We start from the raw sequence: 20101 nt of genomic DNA, 5'->3' as shown, positions 1-20101 counted from the left end.
GCCAGAATCGTACCGGCCTATTTCAATGTTGAGTACTGACATCAAGCTGTAGGCCAAGGTTCTGGCCGGCAGACTGATGAAGGTAATGAATAGTATAATTCACCCGGACAAGACCTGGTTTATTTGGAGCAGGGTTATGGTAAAGAATGTCCGCCAAGTCTTTGCTAATTTACAATATGGTAAAGGAGGGGGGGATGCTGAGAGCTCACTAGAGCGAGGGCTTTTTACCCAATTTTGCAGCAGAAAAGCTATGTGGTTGCTTTACCACATATTTTTGGGAATGGCTCCATCTAGTGACCAGAAATGGTAAATACTATAAATTTGAATCCAATTGAATCCAATTTATAATATTTCCTGACTCGTGAAAAAAATAAAAAAAATTTGAACAATGTTTAATCACCCACACACTAAATGTTTAATTTAAAAAAAAAAACATGTTTTTCTGGCAACACATTGCCTTTAAAGGCAGAAAGACCCACAAACAAGCAACAACGGAAGACAGCTGCAGTAAAGGCCGGGCAAAGCATCACAAAGGAGGAAACCCAGCGTTTGGTGATGTCCATGGGTTACAGACTTCAGGCAGTCATTGCCTGCAAAGGGTTCTCTACAAAGTATTTAAAAAAAACATTTTATTTATGGTAATGTTAATTTCTCCAATTACTTTTGAGCCCCTGAAATGAGGAGGCTGTATAGAAAAATGGTTGCAATTCCTAAACGTTTATCAGGATATTTTTGTTCAACCCCTTGAATTAAACCTGAAAGTCTACACTTCAATTGCATCTCAATTGTTTTCTTTCAAATCCAATGTGGTGGCATGCAGATCCCAAATCATGAAGATTGTGTCACTGTCCTAATAAATCTGGACCTAACTGTTTTTAATAATGCACAACTAAAAACTTTTACGGAACTGCAGAGACTGTACAAGGTCCCCGATTATGGTCTGTTTAGATATTTTCTAATTAAACACGCCTTTTTGACCATTAACCCGCTAGTGACCGGCCCATAGTGTTTCTACGTCGGTCACTAACGGGCTTTATTCCGATGCAATAGACTTTCTACGTCACTGCATCGGAATAAAGTAGCGCCGCCGGGGGGAGGTTTAGCTCCCTCCTCTCAGCTGCCGGAGGTAGCTGAGGGCTTGGAGCAGTGACTGGGGACCGCTGTTTGCAGTCCCCATACCGGCGATTACAATGTATGTGCCGATGTAAATTAGTTTTTTATCTCCTCTCACCATGTATATTTGGTGAGAGGAGATAAGAAAAACTACTTGTTGTTCCATCTATTCTTTCTTCTGCGGGAACTCTGTGTACTGTCCCTAAAGACTTGAATAAAGTGTTTGGTGATTTTTATGCTGAATTATATAGCTCCAGATGTAGTGGGCCTCCGGAGGATATAGAGCTCTTTTTAGATGACCTCCCCCTATGGCGTTTGACTGATGAGCAGGCAAAGGAGTTGGACAGCCCGCTTACAGAGGAGGATATCACTAGTGCAATTCAGTTGCTGCCATCTGGAAAAACCCCGGGACTTGACGGTCTGGGGGCTGATTGGTATAAGGATAGCTGTGAGGTTGTGGTGCCCAGGCTTAAGGAAGTCTATTCTGCTGCTCTGGAGATGGGGGTTCTGCCTGCATCTATGAGAGAGGCCCTAGTTGTGGTGTTGTTGAAGCCTGGGAAGGATCCGACTCTTCCTGATTCATATCGGCCCATTTCGCTGATTAATTCAGATGCCAAGATACTTGCCAAAATATTAGCTACCAGATTAAACAAAGTTATACTATCCCTCATTCATCCTGACCAAACAGGCTTTATGCCTGGGAAGGGTACGGATATTAATGTGCACAGGTTGTTTCTTAACCCCTTCCCTCTTTAGCCACTTTTGACCTTCCTGACAGAGCCTCATTTTTCAAATCTGACATGTGTCACTTTATGTGGTAATAACTCCGGAATGCTTTCACCTATCCAAGCGATTCTGAGATTGTTTTCTCGAGACACATTGCACTTTAAGTTACTAGCAAAATTTGCTCGATATGTTCAGTATTTAATTGTGAAAAACACCAAAAATTTGCGAAAAATTGCAAAAATTTGCATTTTTCTCAATTTAAATGTATCTGCTTGTAAGACAGGCAGTTATACCACACAAAATTGTTGCTAATTAACATCCCCCATATGACTACTTTAGATTGGCATCGTTTTTTGAACATCCTTTTATTTTTCTATGACATCACAAGGCTTAGAACTTTAGCAGCAATTTCTCACATTTTCAAGAACATTTCAAAAGGCCATTTTTACAGGGGCCAGTTCAGTTGTGAAGTGGCTTTGAGGGCCTTATATATTAGAAACCCCCAAAAAGTCACCCCATTTTAAAAACTTCACCCCTCAAAGTATTCAAAAGAGCATTTAGAAAATGTCTTAACCCTTTACACATTTCACAGGAATTAAAGCAAAGTAGAGGTGAAATTTACAAATTTCATATTTTTTTGCAGAAATAAATTTTTAATACAATTTTTTTTATAACACAGAAGGTTTTACCAGAGAAATGCAACTCAATATTTGTTGCCCAGTTTCTGCAGTTTTAGGAAATATCCCACATGTGGTCGTAGCGTGCTACTGGAATGAAGCACCGGCCTCAGAAGCAAAGGAACACCTAGTGGATTTTGGGGCCTTATTTCTGTTAGAATATATTTTAGGCACCATGTCAGGTTTGAAGGGCTCTTGCAGTGACAAAACAGTAAAAATCCCCCAAAAGTGACCCCATCTGGGAAACTAGACACCTCAAGGAAATTATCTAGGGGTGTAGTGAGCATTTTGACCGCACAGGTCTTTTACAGAAATTATTGGAAGTAGGCCGTGAAAATTAAAATCAACATTTCTTCAAAGAAAATGTAGGTTTAGCGATTTTTTTTCTCATTTCCACAAGGACTAAAGGAGAAAAAGCATCGCAAAATTTGTAAAGCAATTTCTCCCGAGTAAAACAATACCCCACATGTGGTAATAAATGGATATTTGGACACACGGCAGGGCTTAGAAGGGAAAGAGCGCCATTTGGCTTTTGGAGCTCAAATTTAGCAGGAATGGTTTGAGAGGCCATGTCACATTTACAAAGCCCCTGAGGGGACAAAACAGTGGAAACCCCCCACAAGTGACCCCATTTCGGAAACTACACCCATTGAGGAAATTATCTAGGGGTATAGTGAGCGTTTTGACCCCACAGGTTTTTTGGATAAATTATTGGAAGTAGGCTGTGAAAATGATAATCTAAATTTTTTCAAAGAAAATGTAGGTTTAGCTAATTTTTTCTCATTTCTACAAGGACTGAAGGAGAAAAAGCACCATAAAATTTGTAAAGCAATTTCTCCCGAGTGAAACAATACCCCACATGTGGTAATAAACGGATATTTGGACACACGGCAGAGCTTAGAAGGGATGGAGTGCCATTTGGTTTTTGGAGATCACATTTAGCAGGAATGGTTTGCGGAGGCCATGTCACTTTTACGAAGCCCCTGAGGGGACAAAACAGTGGAAACCCCCCACAAGTGACCCCATTTTGGAGACTACACCCATTGAGGAAATTATCTAGGGGTATAGTGAGCGATTTGACCCCACAGTTTTTTTGCAGAAATTATTGGAAGTAGGCCCTGAAAATAATAATCTACATTTTTTTTTTTTTTAAATCTAGGTTTAGCTAATTTTTTCTCATTTCCACAAGGACTGAAGGAGAAAAAGCACCACAAAATTTGTAAAGCAATTTCTCCCGAGTAAAACAATACCCCACATGTGGTAATAAACGGCTGTTTGGACACACGGCAGGGCTTAGAAGGGAAAGAGCACTATTTGGCTTTTTGAGATCACATTTAGCAGGAATGATTTGCGGAGGCCATGTCACATTTGAAAGCCCCTGAGGGGACAAAACAATAAAAACGCCCAAAAAGGGACTCCATTTAGGAAACGACACCTCTTGAGGAATTCATCTAGGGGTGTAGTAAGCATTTTGACCCCACAGATGTTTCATAGAATTTATTAGAATTAGGCAGTGAAAATAAAAACAGTCCTTTTTCTTCAATAAGACGTAGCTTTAGCGCAAATTTTTTCATTTTCTCAACAAATAAAGGAAAAAAAGAACCCAACATTTGTAAAGCAATTTCTCCCGAGTATGGCAATACCCCATATATGGTCATAAACTGCTGTTTGGGCAAACGGCAGGGCTCAGAAGGGAAGGACCGCCATTTGGAGTGCAGATGTTGCTGGATTGGTTTCTGGGCGCCTGTGGGCCCAAAACAGTGGAAACCCCCCAGAAGTGACCCCATTTTGGAAACTACACCCCTCAATGCATTTACCAAGGGGTGTAGTAAGCATTTTAACCCTGCAGGTGTTTTGTAGAAATTAATGTTCACTCGATGTTGCAGAGTGAAAATGGGATTTTTTTCCATAGATATGCCAATATGTGGTGCCCGGCTTGTGCCACCATAACAAGACAGCCCTCTAATTATTATGCGGTGTTTCCCGGTTTTAGAAACACCCTACATGTGACCCTAATCTTTTGCCTGGTCATATGACAGGGCTCAGGAGTGAAGAGTACCATGCGGAGTGGAGGCCTAATTTGGCGATTTACAAAGTATTGGTTCACAACTGCAGAGGCTCAGATGTGAAATAATAAAAAGAAACCCCTGAGAAGTGACCCCATTATGGAAACTGCACCCCTCAAGGCATTTATTAAGGGGTGTAGTGAGCATTTTCACCCCACAGGTCTTTTACATAAATGAATGCGCTGCGGATGGTGCAAATTAAAAATTTATATTTTTCCCTAGATATGCCATTCAGTGGCAAATATGTCGTGCCCAGCTTATGACGCTGGAGACACACACCCCAAAAATTGTTAAAAGGGTTCTCCCGGGTATGACGATGCCATATATGTTGAAGGAAACTGCTGTTTGGGCACGCTGTAGGGTTCAGAGCCGAGGGAGCACCATTTGGCTTTTGGAGAGCGGATTTTGCTTGGTACTATATTAGTTTGAGTATTGCTGGTGTTTTATAATGTGGGGGTACATGTAAGCGGGGCGGAGTATATAAGGGGCATAGTCAGGTGGTATAAAAAAAATAAAATAATCCATAGATGTGTGTTACGCTGTGAAGCAATCCTTTCCGCACAGGCCAGTGTCGCACTGATAAATGGTGTCATTTCTTATCCCCCTTTTGGTCCACACTCCGCACCTTTTGTAGTTTGGGGAATTTTGCTGGGAAAGTGTTGTCCTGGTATAATACGGGCACCCTCACTTCCAGCGGATATGTTTGGGCTCTCCCCTTCCTGGTTCCCTAATTTTAGGTCCTTGATAAATCGCCTCTTGAAACAGAAGAAATGTTCCCCTCGGGCACAACTGCATATTTTTTTATTTCCTGACTTATTGGAGCCATAACTAATTTTATTTTTCATAGACGTAGTGCTATGAGGGCTGGTTTGTTGCGGGACGAGCTGTAGTTATTATTGGTACCATTTTGGGGTACATGTGACTTTTTGATCACCTTTTATCCTATTTTTTGGGATGCCAGGTAAACAAAAAAACGCAATTCTGGCACAGCTTTTTTCATTTTTTTTATACAGCGTTCACCATGCGTTATAAACTACATGTTAACTTTATTCTGCGGGTCCGTACGATTCCGGCGATACCTATTTTATAGCACTTTTTTATGTTTTACAACTTTTTGCACAATAAAATTACTTTTGTAAAAAGAATGTATTTTTTTTGTCGCCAAGTTGTGAGAACCATAACTTTTTAATTTTTTTGCCGACGGAGGTGTATGAGGGCTTGTTTTTTGCGGGACGAGCTATAGTTTTTATAGGTACCATTTTTGGATACGTGCGACTTTTTGATCACTTTTTATTCTAATATTTGTAGGGCAAAGTGACCAAAAAACAGAAACTCTGGTAAAGTTTTTTACGTTTTTTTTTACGCTGTTCACCGCGTGCAATAAATAATATAATATTTTGATACCTCAGGTCGTTACGGTCGTGGCGATACCAAATACATATGGTTTATTATTATTTATCAATAATAAAGGACTTGATAAGAGTAAAAGGGGGATTGTGTTTTATTTGATTACTTGAAACTTTTATTGTTTTCAAACTTTTATTTTTTGCACTTTTTTTTACACTTTTTTATACTTTTTTTACACTTTTCTTCAAGTCCCACTAGGGGACTTGAAGGTCCAACGGTCAGATTTATTTTTTTCTAATACATTGCACTACCTATGTAGTGCAATGTATTAGATCTGTCAGTCATTCACTGACAGCAAGCCGATTAGGCTTCGCCTCCCGGCGGGGCCTGAATCGGCTTCCGTAATGGCAGAGCAGGAGACCATTGTGTCTCCTGTTGCCATAACAGCAGTCGCCAGTCCCGATTGCCTCTCAGGGCTGGCGATCTGCTAGTAACCGCTACGATAGCAATCGCTTTCGATTGCTGCATCGAAGGGGTTAATGGCAGGGATCGGAGCTAGCTCCGGTTCCTGCCGTTACAGTTCGATGTCAGCTGTACAGTACAGCTGACTTCCACCGCTGATGACGCCGGATCAGCTCCTGACCCGGCGCCATCTTGCCGGCAGCTACGGAAGCCGATCAGGCTCCGCCGCCGGGCGGATCTTGACCGGCTTCGGTGCTAGGCAGACCGGGAGGCCAGTATTAGGCCTCCGGTTGCCATTGCAGCCACCGGAACCCCGGCAATTTCATTGCTGGGGCTCCGATGAGCTGCAAACACCTTAAGTGCAGCGATCGCGTTTGAGCGCTGCACTTAAGGGGTTAATGGCGGGGATCGAAGCTAATTTCGGTCCCCGCCATTACAGTCGGATGTCAGCTGTAAGATACAGCTGAGATCCGACGATGATGGCACCGACTCAGCTTCTGAGCCGGTGCCAAACATTTGACGTAAATGTACGGCATTTTGCGGGAAGTCAATGCTTTCCATGACGTACATGTACGTCAAATGTCGGGAAGGGGTTAATATTGATGCTGCACAATACGATGCCTCCCCTGGGTTTGTTCTCTCTCTGGATACATATAAAGCCTTTGATTCGGTTGAATGGAGATATCTCTGGATACTGCTTTCCCGTTTAAATTTTGGTCCAGGATTTATTGCTCTTGTCCGTCTGTTATATGAACAGCCTGTCGCTAGGGTGAGAACAAATCTGGATGTCTCTAAACCCTTCTCTTTGGGTCGAGGTACATGCCAGGGGTGTCCACTTTCCCCTTTGTTGTTTGCTCTCGCGATTGAGCCTCTGGCGCTGGCAGTTAGGCATTCCCCTAGTTGAGAAAATATCCCTATATGCAGATGATACTTTGGTGTACTTGGCGGATGATGGTCCTTCGTTGGCTTCTCTTCTGCAGCTGATTGACACTTTTGGGGCATTCTCAGGTTTGTCGGTTAATTGGTCCAAGTCGGTTATGTTTCCTCTATGTGCAGACTATCGCTCCCTGTCCCGTCACAGGTCGTATCTCAGTTTACGTTTCTTGGGGTATGGATTTTCCTTAATCTGTTACGTTTTCGTGAACTATGTCCATTGGTGGCCTCTACTGAAAAGCAGCTAAACTCTTGGAGGAACCTCCCCCTCTCTTTATATGGTAGGATAAATCTTTTCAAAATTATATGCCTGCCCAAATTTCTTTACCTCCTCCATATTTGTCCGATTATTTTGCCCAAACTATTTTTTGGACAACTGGATGGGGTTTTACGTGGGTTTTACTGGCAGGGGTGTACACCTCAGTTTAGTCTCAGTCTTCTGCAGGCCCCAAGGAGTATGGGGGGGGGTGGCGGCACCCAACCTTTACCTATATTATTTGGCTTCGCAGCTGGTGGATTGACATTGACTTAAGTAATGCGGCCACGGCGCTGGCAGGAGCACTTATGTCCTCCTATGAGAGTCTTACCAACTTCTTATATAGGTTTAAATCCTCGTGTCGGGCTCCATTACCATTAAAAACTATAGTTAATGCCTGGAAGAAGGCGCATTTATTAATACGGGATGATGGGGATTCTTCTGTTTCCCCTAGGACTCCGTTATGGAACAATCCAAGGCTGCCTCAACTGGTGTCCCTGCTGGGAGCGACGATGTGGGCTGGGGTAGGGGTTTCATTTTTAGGCCAAATATACTCGGACAGTAGTTTTGTCTCCTTCTCTGAGCTTGGGGAGAGGTTTGGGGTCTCGAGGAAGGCTTTTTATCATTATCTCCAATTGAGACATGCCTGCTTGGCCCAGTTTTGATCTGTCATGCCAGCTTTGGGATTTTCCAGATTGGAGGACCTGCTCGGCACCCCAGACCTTCCTAAGACCCTTACTCAGATCTATGCCTTGTTGCTGTACTCTGTAAAACGTCCCTTTGATAGGGCATTCCTAGGGTGGAAGAGAGTTATCCCTGATTTGTCGGAGGAGGAGTGGAGGGAGGTAGAGCTCTCATTCTTTGATTCAGTTACTAGTGCTCGAGACTTTTTAATACAGTCGCGGTTCTTACACAGAATTTACTATACTCCGGTTAGACTTACGTACTTCCACTGTGTATGGTCCTGTCCTAGGATTTCGCTATTCTGGTCAAGGGTTGTAGAGTTTCTGCATGATAAATTTGAGTTTCCCCGGGTTCTCTCTCCTCAGGTGTGCCTCTTGGGCATTATGAATGAGATAGTACAAGGCTATTATGACAAAATATTTTTTAGATTTGTTTTGTTCTGTGCGAGGAAAATCATGATTATGGAATGGAAGGCCACGGTGTGTCCTAGTCTAGAACATTGGTTGCAATTGGTAAATAAGTATATACCCTTGTATCAGAAGTTATACATTAGCAGAAGGTGCCCCGACAAATTCGGGAAGATATGGGCTAGGTGGATGGAGATATCGGACACTGCTGTCTAATTCACATGTGTGAATGGTGTGTGAATGGATGTCTGTTTTGGGCAATAATAATGATCACCTACTTAGCCTGACCTTGCAAAAAACGAATATACTCATGTGATCCGTTTAGTTTACATATTAAAAAAAACAACAAAAAAACTACTTGTTAGGCCCCCGCTGCCACCGATCGTGTCGTCCCCCCCCCCCCGTGCCCCCACCCCTAACTGCCGGGAAAAAAAAGAAAAATGGCGCACGCATGCACTGTCAGTGTAAGGCAGCTATTCTGCCTGTAAATAGAAACTGATCAGGGACCCTTATAATTGGTCCCTGATCAGATGGTCACTGTGATATACCTATCACAGTGACCATAGTCCTCTATTTTCAAAATACAGCACAGGATTTGTGCTCTTTCCCTCACTCCTCTCACTGTAGTTGATCTGTGAGAGGAGAGAGAGAAATACTATGCAAATCTTGTGCTGTATTATACTGTGAAATACACCACATATTTGCCAGCGTTCCTATATTACCTATAATCACTCCCCAGATTACCCGTAATCACCCCAGATTACCCGTAATTACTTGTTATCTCCGTAATCCTTTATTTTTCCCGCTGATTTAGTTTAGTTGCTGTTATTAACTGCGGTTTACCATATTTTTTTCTGTTAGTGTTGTGTCTATATTATATATATATAAAAAAAAAAAAAAAAAAATGTAAAATACAAAAAAAAAAAATTAACTTGTTAGTTTACTGTTAAAAAAAATGAACTGCAGAAGCCGCAGAATACGCCATGCTGTGCTCTAGCAGTTCCGGGAGCGGTACGGACACTGCGTCAGAAGCAAAACTTGTCTCAGAATGCGACACAAGTTCTGCTTCTGCCACTGGACCCCCCAGCCCTATGGTGGTGGACGCAGCTGTCACTGGTGAAGGGTCAGGAGCAGGGCCTAGTAATGCAGTCCCTCCCGCAATGTGGGATCCTGCAGTTTCTTTCTCCCCCCAAATTCCGCCATTTACAGCGACTCCAGGCATCAACTCTGATGTCGCAAATTTTACCCCCTATAATTTTTTTCATTTGTTTATAGGCGATCAGGTCCTGGAACGAATTGTCCAGCAGACAAATTTATAAGCCAGGCAATTTGTCACCCAAAATCCCAGGTTTTACTATGCCAGAGGATGGATCCCCACAACCGTCTGTGAGATTAATTTTTTTTTTGTGACTTACACTAAACATGGGGATAGTAAAAAAACCTTCTATCTGCTCCTACTGGGGTACCAGCGCTATCCATAGCACGCCTGTATTTGCTGCTGTCATGGCCCGAACGCGCTATGAGACTCTAATGCATTTCATGCACTTCTCAGACAACTCCCAAATCCCCCCAAGAAGTGACCCAGGCCATGATCGCCTCAACAAGTTAAGGCCCCTCATCTCCCTCCTATCTGAGTTATTTCTAAATTTGTACACCCCAGGCCAAAAAATAGCGGTAGACGAGTCCCTTATGTCCTTCAAAGGCCGTCTATCGTTTCGCCAATACATCCCCTCCAAAAGAGCCCGAAACGGGCTACTACACCTGTGCCTTTTTTAGATATGAGGGCAGGGACCGCCACCTTAATCCCCCAGGATACCTAGAGGATGTTGGCATTAGTGGGAAAATTGTCTGGGAACTCATGGTGCCATTCCTACAGAAAGGTAACCATGTGTACACCGACAATTATTACACCAGTGTCCCCCTGTATAAGTCCCTCCATGCTGCTAATACAGGGGCCTGTGGGACGGTATGCAAAAATAGATTCGGCTTCCCTCAACAACTGGTGTCCAGGCGAATAGAAAGGGGTGCGACACTCTCATTTGCAAGCAACCAGTTGCTCGCTGTCAAATGGAGTGACAAAAAGGAGGTTTACATGCTGACCACCGTGCATGAGGACACCACAGTGGCAGTAAGAGAGAGGGGAGCTACCTCTGATAAGAGGAAACCGGTTTGCGTGGTGGACTATAATAAGTTCATGGGGGGAGTCGATCTATCTGACCAGGTCCTACAACCGTACCTGGTCAAGCGCAAAACTAGGGCCTGGTATAAAAAGGTAGCGATCTACCTCATCCAAATGGCTACTTACAATAGTTATGTGCTCTATAAGACCCAGGGAACGCTCAGTTTCCTCCATTATCAGGAGAAAGTTATAGAGTACCTCCTGTTTGACTCCCCCGCACCTGGAGAATCCTTTGAGTCAGGGGATGTCAAAAGGCTCACTGAGCGCCACTTCCTTCACCCCATCTCTGCCACTGAGAATAAGGAATACCCCCAAAGGAGATGCCGGGTGTGCAGTAAACATGGAAGGAGGAGGGATACCCGGTTTTACTGCCCCATGTGCCCTTCAAATCCAGGCCTGTGCAACTTCCCCTGTTTTGAGACCTATCACACTGTTTCTAATTATTGATTTTATATATAATTTAGGGAACACCGAAAAGGGTGGGGTGGGGGATTCATTTTAGGGAGTCAATTTCATTTATTCATATTTTTTGTTTAGTTTTTGGGCTTTCCAAGGGAGGGAGGGATTTTCACGGGGAGGTAGTAAAGTATTTATTTCAGACTGTAAAACAAATTTTCCCCTTTTTAATTTTTTTATACATTTCTTGGACAATTAAATCCTGTACATGATCACTCACAAATGAATACTGTTTATTGTGCAGGAGCCCACATCTGTCTATTCAGAACATGGACCCCACAAGTGTTCTTGAAATAAAAAATAAATGTGGGCATTGTATTTAATAGTAGATAAATCCAGCACCTGCGGCCCGTGCCGCCCCTGAATTAGTGGAAGTCGTGCATTTTAGCAATGGTTACAAGAATAAATTGGGGATGTATTTCCTTTTTCTTATGACTGTATCCTGCCACATACAGCTGTTACATTCCTAATTCTGTACCGTGATATGGGCATGATATTTTTTTTTTGGAGGATCTCTAATAATCGAGCTGTTCCTTATCAATACACCATGGGCTTTGTTACAGTTCTTCTGGAAATACTGACATCATTTTGGGGATTAGTGATCCTTTAGGCTGGGTTCACACGACCTATTTTCAGGCGTAAACGAGGCGTATTATGCCTCGATTTACGCCTGAAATTACGGCTCGAATACGTCGGCAAACATCTGCCCATTCATTTGAATGGGTTTGCCGACGTACTGTGCCGACGACCTGTAATTTACGCATCGTCGTTTGACAGCTGTCAAACGACGGCGCGTAAAATGACTGCCTCGTCAAAGAAGTTCCGGCACACTTCTTTGGACGTTTTTGGAGCCGTTTTCTCATAGACTCCAATGAAAACAGCTCCAAAAACGGACGTAAAAAACGCAGCGAAAAACGCGAGTTGCTCAAAAAACTTCTGAAAATCAGGGGCTGTTTTCCCTTTTTCTCTCCGTATTTTCAGACGTAATTGCAGTTATCGTGTGCACATACCCTTACTGTTCCTATAGACGGTTTTGGACACTGCCCCTTTATATATTCTGTAGGTGATTGGTTGTTTTGTGGACATAGCGGTTCCTACCTTGCCGGGCAGGGGCCTGTTATGGTGTACCGCGTCACTTGGCACATTCTTCCCTCATAAGGATTGATGGAGCCAAAGAGACGTTGTACAACCAGTCACTGAAAAAAAAAACCTTGTCTTGACAGCCCTGCAGGTGTTCTTCTATCTAGTGAACAGACTCGAGTTTGCAACATAGTTGGATACATTTTCCTCCATTTGTTTGAAGATATTGCCCGTCACTCCAGTACAGTTTATTTTTTCCTCTCTGACTGATTTTATATTAGGACAGAATTCTGTCCACAATGACATCATAATGGCACAGATGCGGGACAACTGCTTCTTCAGCAAGACATAGTCATAAGTACAGGCAAATATGTCTATAGCGACATGTATCCGTTATGAATACACGGCTTCACTTCTCTTCTGTATGCCGCACAAATTTATTAATGTGGCATATTTCTAACAAAATAACCTTCTACCACGTCTCCTCTATTTTATCTGGAAACGTAATAAGAATTTGAAGAAAACATTATATACCCATAGTGTCTGAAATAATACCCATTATTTCCTCCTTTAAAAATGTTTTGGTCCGCATGCCCACTACACCACTAGATGAATACCTTTAGGGGTTTAGTTTTTAAAATGGGGTCATTTCTGCGTGGTTTTTTTTTTTTTGTTCAGGCAGCTCAATGCCTCTAAATGCATGATATGGGGCCTAGAATTTATTCAATTGTGCCCTGAAAGCCAAAGGGTGCTCCCTCTCTTTTTGGCCCAGCCACACGTCTAATAAGCAGATTGGGGCAACAATGGGAGTATTTTTTAAAACAGGAGAAACAGGGTGATAGATTTTGGCATGTGTTTCTTCATATTCATGTTCACTTTACAAAGAAATTGGTCTTCAAACTGATACTTTTATGAAAAAAGTGAAATTTTATTTTTTTCACCTGCTATGTATTACATTTAGCAAAAAACTGTGGGGTCAAAATACTTACTATACCCCTAGGTAAATACCTTAAGGGGGTCTAGTTTTCTAAATGGGGACATTTATGGGGAGTTTCTATCGTTATGGCAGCTCAAAGCCTCTCCAAATGTACAGTGGGGCCTAAAACATTTTCAAGCAAAATATGAGTCCTGAAAGTCTCTGGGTGCTCCCTTCCTTTTGGGCTTTGTTGTGTGTCCAGGCAACGCATTAGGGTCACAATGGGGGCATTTTTGAAAACAGGAGAAACAGGGTGATAGATTTTGTGGTGCGTTTCTTCATTTTCATGTTCGTTTTACAAAAGAATCGGTTTTCAAACTGATACTTTTATGAAAAAAGTGAAATTTAAATTTTTTTCACCTGTTATGTATTAAATTTAGCAAAAAACTGTGGGGTCAAAATACTTACTATACCCCTAGATAAATACCTTAAGTGGTCTAGTTTTCTAAATGGGGTCATTTGTGGGGGTTTCCATCATTCTGAGACCTATGAGCCTCTGAAAACCTGGCTTTGTGCAGGAAAACAAAATGTACTTCAAAATGTATAAAATTATTATTCAATTTGTAAGTCCTCTAAATTGCTGAAATTTATTTATTTTTTTCAAAAGTGCTGCCAAAATAGAGTAAAGAGATGGAAATACATATTTAATTTAAAAAATTGTACAGTATGTGTGTACGTACATATGTGACATATTGCAGTTAAAAATCTGTTCTTCTATCTAGTGAACAGACTCGAGTTTGCAACATAGTTGGATACATTTTCCTCCATTTGTTTGAAGATATTGCCCGTCACTCCAGTACAGTTTATTTTTTCCTCTCTGACTGATTTTATATTAGGACAGAATTCTGTCCACAATGACATCATAATGGCACCAACTGCTTCTTCAGCAAGGCATAGTCATAAGTACAGGCAAATACGTCTATAACAACATGTATCCGTTATGAATACACGGCTTCACTTCTCTTCTATATGCCGCACAAATTTATTAATGTGGCATATTTCTAACAAAATAACCTTCTACCACGTCTCCTCTATTTCATGTGGAAACGTAATAAGAATTTGAAGAAAACATTATATACCCATAGTGTCTGAAATGATACCCATTATTTCCTCCTTTAAAAATTTTTGGTCCGCATGCCCACTACACCACTAGATGAATACCTTTAGGGGTTTAGTTTTTAAAATGGGGTCATTTCTGCGTGTTTTTTTTTTTTTGTTAAGGCAGCTCAATGCCTCTAAATGCATGATATGGGGCCTAGAATTTATTCAATTGTGCCCTGAAAGCCAAAGGGTGCCCCCTCTCTTTTTGGCCCAGCCACATGTCTAATAAGCAGATTGAGGCAACAATGGGAGTATTTTTGAAAACAGGAGAAACAGGGTGATAGATTTTCTGGTGTGTTTCTTCATTTTCATGTTCGCTTTACAAAGAAATCGGTCTTCAAACTGATACTTTTATTAAAAAAGTGAATTATTTTTTTTTCACCTGCTATGTATTCAATTTAGCAAAAAACTGTGGGGTCAAAATACTTACTATACACCTAGATAAATATCTTAAGGGGTCTAGTTTTCTAAATGGGGTCATTTATGGGGCGTTTCTATCGTTCTGGCAGCTTAAAGCCTCTCCAAATGTACGGTGGGGCCTAAAACGTTTTCAAGCAAAATATGAGTCCTGAAAGTCTCCGGGTACTCCCTTCCTTTTGGGCCCTGCCGTGTGTCCAGGCAACGCATTAGGGCCACAATGTTGGTATTTTTGAAAACAGGAGAAACAGGGTGATAGATTTTGTGGTGTGTTTCTTCATTCTCATGGTCGCTTTACAAAGAAATCGGTTTTCAAACTGATACTTTTATGAAAAAAGTGAAATTTTATTTTTTTCACCTGCTATGTATTAAATTTAGCAAAAAACTGTGGGGTCAAAATACTTACTATACCCCTAGATAAATACCTTAAGGGGGTCTAGTTTTCTAAATGGGGTCATTTGTGGGGGTTTCCATCATTCTGAGACCTATGAGCCTCTGAAAACCTGGCTTGGTGCAGGAAAACAAAATGTACTTCAAAATGTATAAAATTATTATTCAATTTGTAAGTCCTCTAAATTGCTGAAAATGTATTTTATTTTTTCAAAAGTGCTGCCAAAATAGAGTAAAAAGATGGAAATACATATTTAATTAAAAAAATTGTACAGTATGTGTGTACATATGTGACATATTGCAGTTAAAAATAGGGAAAAATTTAAATTTTTACAAAATTTCTTAAATTTTTCTGTTTTTTAATTAATTTCCGCAAATTGTATCAGTCTACTTTTACCACTAAAATAAAGTATAACATGTTACGGAAAAAACAATGTCAGAATTACTTGGATATTCAAAACTTTCGCAGAGTTATTCTCTATTAAAGTCAGACATACCAGATTTGACAAATCTGGCTTGGTCATTAAGGTTCAAACTAGCTTGGTCATTAAGGGGTTAAATATAAATCACGGTTTGTTCTTACACCTTTTCAATCATTAGAATGTTTAAAAAATAAGAAAGGACTTTTGTCCTCATTATATAAAACATTCCTTTTAGGGGATGAATCATATTAAATCACAAAGAAACTGGGATAAGGACCTTGGGATTAGGATCGATTGGGGGTTAGTTTATAAACATATCGGAGAAGCATCATTGAATCACGATCACCAATTTTTTTTTTTTATGATCAATCAGAGACTTTATTATACATTGAAGCTTTTAAAGGTTAAAGAATAATGATAATTGTCAAAAATGCGGTATACATCAAGCGGATTTCATCCACTTGTTGTGGCATTGTCCCAAGCTATGCTTTTAGAAAGATCATATTACTGGACAATAAGTAAAGAGGAAGGGGATTTTTTTTTTATATGACCTGGAACAGTTGGATAATGGAACTATCCCCCGAACAGAAAAAGACCTTAGGGCTGGTTGTGTTAATAGTTGTTTGAGGAGTAATGTTCTTTTTTTATTATAATTTTGTATTATATATATATATATATATATATATATATATATATATATATATATATATATATATATATTTGTTTTTTATATTTATTTTTATTTTATTATTTTTTCTTTTTCTGTTTCTCTCTCCCCTCCGCATGCAATATTTTCCAGGGGGATTTAGTTTTAGGGGGTGACTTGATTTTCCAGCATTGACTTTTGTGATAATGTCTGTGCTACATAATATTTTGTTTAATATCATTTTAACTCTGAACATTTTCTTAGCTATGGGTTCCGTTCTAGCATCAGTTTCCCTTTGGCATTTCTACAACACGACGGAGGGTAACTGAAAGGGACAACGGATATATGTGAACGGCCACTTAGAATCACATGCAGAATTTCATTTTCTGCTTATCATCTAATGTATTCAGCAATATGAATTTTGTAAAGGGATACCAACCCAATAATCTCACTCTGCTCTGCAATGCTAATCACAGTCCCATCTGGTGACAAGTCCACGGCTGGGTGAGCTGTATCTCTTAGTAAGTGAAATCTGGTACCTGCAAAAATAAACGACAGAATGTTTATATTTCTCCTCCCTATTACAGAATTCATGTTCAAATACCTGCATTGTATTGTTTTTATGTACAGTCAGACAAAAGCTCATGCACACTGACATATTACTGATCGTGCAGAACAGATCCGTAATACTAGGCTCATAGCCTGCTATGGGCAGAGGCATAACTCGAAACACCTGGGCCCCAATGAAAAATCTGTAACAGGGCCCCCAAACTATCAAGCGTTATTTGTAGCATTGGTCTCCTCATATGGGGCAGAGAAAGTTTTTTTGGGCCCCTTTAAGCTCCAAGTCCCGGTTGCATCCCCTATAATTACGGTCCTAGAGGCACACACAAGTTTTTTTTTCTCACGGATTCAAGAAGAAAAAATTGTGGCATGATCTGTCATATGTTCTCCCCTAAAAGCAAATCTCATGGAGGCACCATACAGTGGTACACTATGCCTGGTCTGTAATATGGACACACAGAGAATCCATGTGACACCCTATAGGTTCAGTTTGCCATGTGCATGAACCCTAATGCTGTGACCTACCATGTGGCTTTGGCCTTGCCGTTTGGACTGCATGTGGCAGCAACAGAATTTTGTCATGAAGAGATAAATTGAGGCAAGTAACTGACAGATAATAAAATTAGTGAACTACTTCAGTAGTACTGGTTGGCTATTTGAAAATCTTAAAAATGTTTCTTAAATTGTTGTTAAAAATGCAGGTAAAAAGAGCATTGTGATATCAAAGTGTTTTACAAATGGGTAAAAGTCACAGAATTACTGCCAGTGCAGTGAAGTTCTTACCTTTGGTAGATATTAGAGCAGCTTCACTTTGTTCACTTGACCCAAAGGTATTGGCAGCTTTTACATAGAAAAAATAGTTCTCTCCTGGTTGTAGGGCAACCCGCAGCTGTTGATCTTTGATTCCAGCCACAGACCTGAGAGGAATGGTATTACAGAGAGATTTTCATAGAGATCATAGAGATTATTACAAAATATACCAATGCACTTTAACTGGTTGCCGACACAGTACGAGAATACTCGTGCTGAGCGGCGGGTACTTGGCGCATTAGGACGAGTTTTCTCGTCCTGTGTTACAGCCAGTGTCCGCGCGCCACGATGAGTGGGACAGCGGCTGTAATACACAGCCGCAGCCCCGCTCTATCAGCGGAGACAAGAGAAACCTCTTCTCTACGCCGGTTGTGTCTTGGTGTGGTCTGTGGTTGACTCCTTTAGGGGCAGACATGCAGAATATGGGTTGGTATTTGACATGGATCTGATCCTGATTTTATATATTTTTTATATCTTGGATCAGTCTCTCTGACACTGTCATTTGTATTTTTTGTCCAGTGTGTACATATTTAGTATACCGTTAACTGTTGAGGTATTCTTGTACAGTATTGTCAATACCTTGACAATACACTGTTTGATTCAATGGCTGTAAATATAATACATTTGTTACTCCTAGATGCCGCTACCACATTTTTATTATGTGTTATTTTATATTGTATGTGATGGTCTATGTATGTTTTTAAATATTTTCCAAATAAAGATATTTTTGGGATATTGGTTTGTGCTTTACTTGTACTATGGTTATTTACACTTCTAGTATTGTTGTCTATATATGTCTTCATAGGTATTCTATATCCAGTATGGACGTACAGTGAAGGAAATAAGTATTTGATCCCTTGCTGATTTTGTAAGTTTGCCCACTGTCAAAGACATGAACAGTCTAGAATTTTTAGGCTAGGTTAATTTTACCAGTGAGAGATAGATTATATAAAAAAAACAAAACAGAAAATCACATTGTCAAAATTATATATATTTATTTGCATTGTGCACAGAGAAGTAAGTATTTGATCCCTTTGGCAAACAAGACTTAATACTTGGTCGCAAAACCCTTGTTGGCAAGCACAGCAGTCAGACGTTTTTTGTAGTTGATGATGAGGTTTGCACACATGTTCGATGGAATTTTGGCCCACTCCTCTTTGCAGATCATCTGTAAATCATTAAGATTTCGAGGCTGTCGCATGGCAACTCGGATCTTCTGCTCCCTCCATAAGTTTTCGATGGGATTAAGGTCTGGAGACTGGCTAGGCCACTCCATGACCTTAATGTGCTTCTTTTTGAGCCACTCCTTTGTTGCCTTGGCTGTATGTTTCGGGTCATTGTCGTGCTGGAAGACCCAGCCACGAGCCATTTTTAATGTCCTGGTGGAGGGAAGGAGGTTGTCACTCAGGATTTGATGGTACATGGCTCCATCCATTCTTCCATTGATGCGGTGAAGTAGTCCTGTGCCCTTAGCAGAGAAACACCCCCAAAGCATAATGTTTCCACCTTCATGCTTGACAGTGGGGACGGTGTTCTTTGGGTCATAGGCAGCATTTCTCTTCCTCCAAACACGGCGAGATGAGTTAATGCCAAAGAGCTCAATTTTAGTCTCATCTGACCACAGCACCTTCTCCCAATCACTCTCAGAATCATCCAGATGTTCATTTGCAAACTTCAGACAGGCCTGTACATTTGCCTTCTTGAGTAGGGGGACCTTGCGGGCACTGCAGGATTTTAATCCATTTTGGCGTAATGTGTTACCAATGGTTTTCTTGGTGACTGTGGTCCCAGCTGCCTTGAGATCATTAACAAGTTCCCCCGGTGTAGTTTTCGGCTGAGCTCTCACCTTCCTCAGGATAAAGGATACCCCACGAGGTGAGATTTTGCATGGAGCCCCAGATCGATGTCGATTGACAGTCATTTTGTATGTCTTATATTTTCTTACTATTGCACCAACAGTTGTCTCCTTCTCATCCAGCGTCTTACTTATGGTTTTGTAGCCCATTCCAGCCTTGTGCAGGTCTATGATCTTGTCCCTGACATCCTTAGAAAGCTCTTTGGTCTTGCCCATGTTGTAGAGGTTAGAGTCAGACTGATTAATTGAGTCTGTGGACAGGAGTCTTTTATACAGGTGACCATTTAAGACAGCTGTCTTTAATGCAGTCACCAAGTTGATTTGGAGCGTGTAACTGGTCTGGAGGAGGCTGAACTCTTAATGGTTGGTAGGGGATCAAATACTTATTTCTCTGTGCACAATGCAAATAAATATATATAATTTTGACTATGTGATTTTCTTTTTTTTTTTTTATATAATCTATCTCTCACTGGTAAAATTATCCTAGCCTAAAAATTCTAGACTGTTCATGACTTTGACAGTGGGCAAACTTAC

General features: G+C 40.9%; 1 protein-coding gene across 1 annotated transcript in view; it reads right to left on the bottom strand.

The window, feature by feature from the left end:
* CMYA5 (cardiomyopathy associated 5) overlaps positions 1-20101 on the bottom strand; it is a 121990-nt gene that overhangs the window by 19354 nt on the left and 82535 nt on the right. The window contains exons 11-12 of the mRNA XM_075854888.1: positions 17686-17819; positions 16778-16877 (exon numbers count right to left, since the gene is read on the bottom strand). Of these exons, the coding sequence (XP_075711003.1) occupies positions 16778-16877; positions 17686-17819 (234 nt within the window). The remainder of the gene's footprint in view (positions 1-16777; positions 16878-17685; positions 17820-20101) is intronic.

This window comes from Rhinoderma darwinii, chromosome 1, assembly GCF_050947455.1.
Source record: "Rhinoderma darwinii isolate aRhiDar2 chromosome 1, aRhiDar2.hap1, whole genome shotgun sequence".
In the NCBI taxonomy this organism is placed as follows: Eukaryota; Metazoa; Chordata; class Amphibia; order Anura; family Rhinodermatidae; genus Rhinoderma; species Rhinoderma darwinii.
The sequence above is the reverse complement of the archived record's forward strand: the minus strand, read 5'-3'. Positions and strand labels throughout refer to the sequence as shown.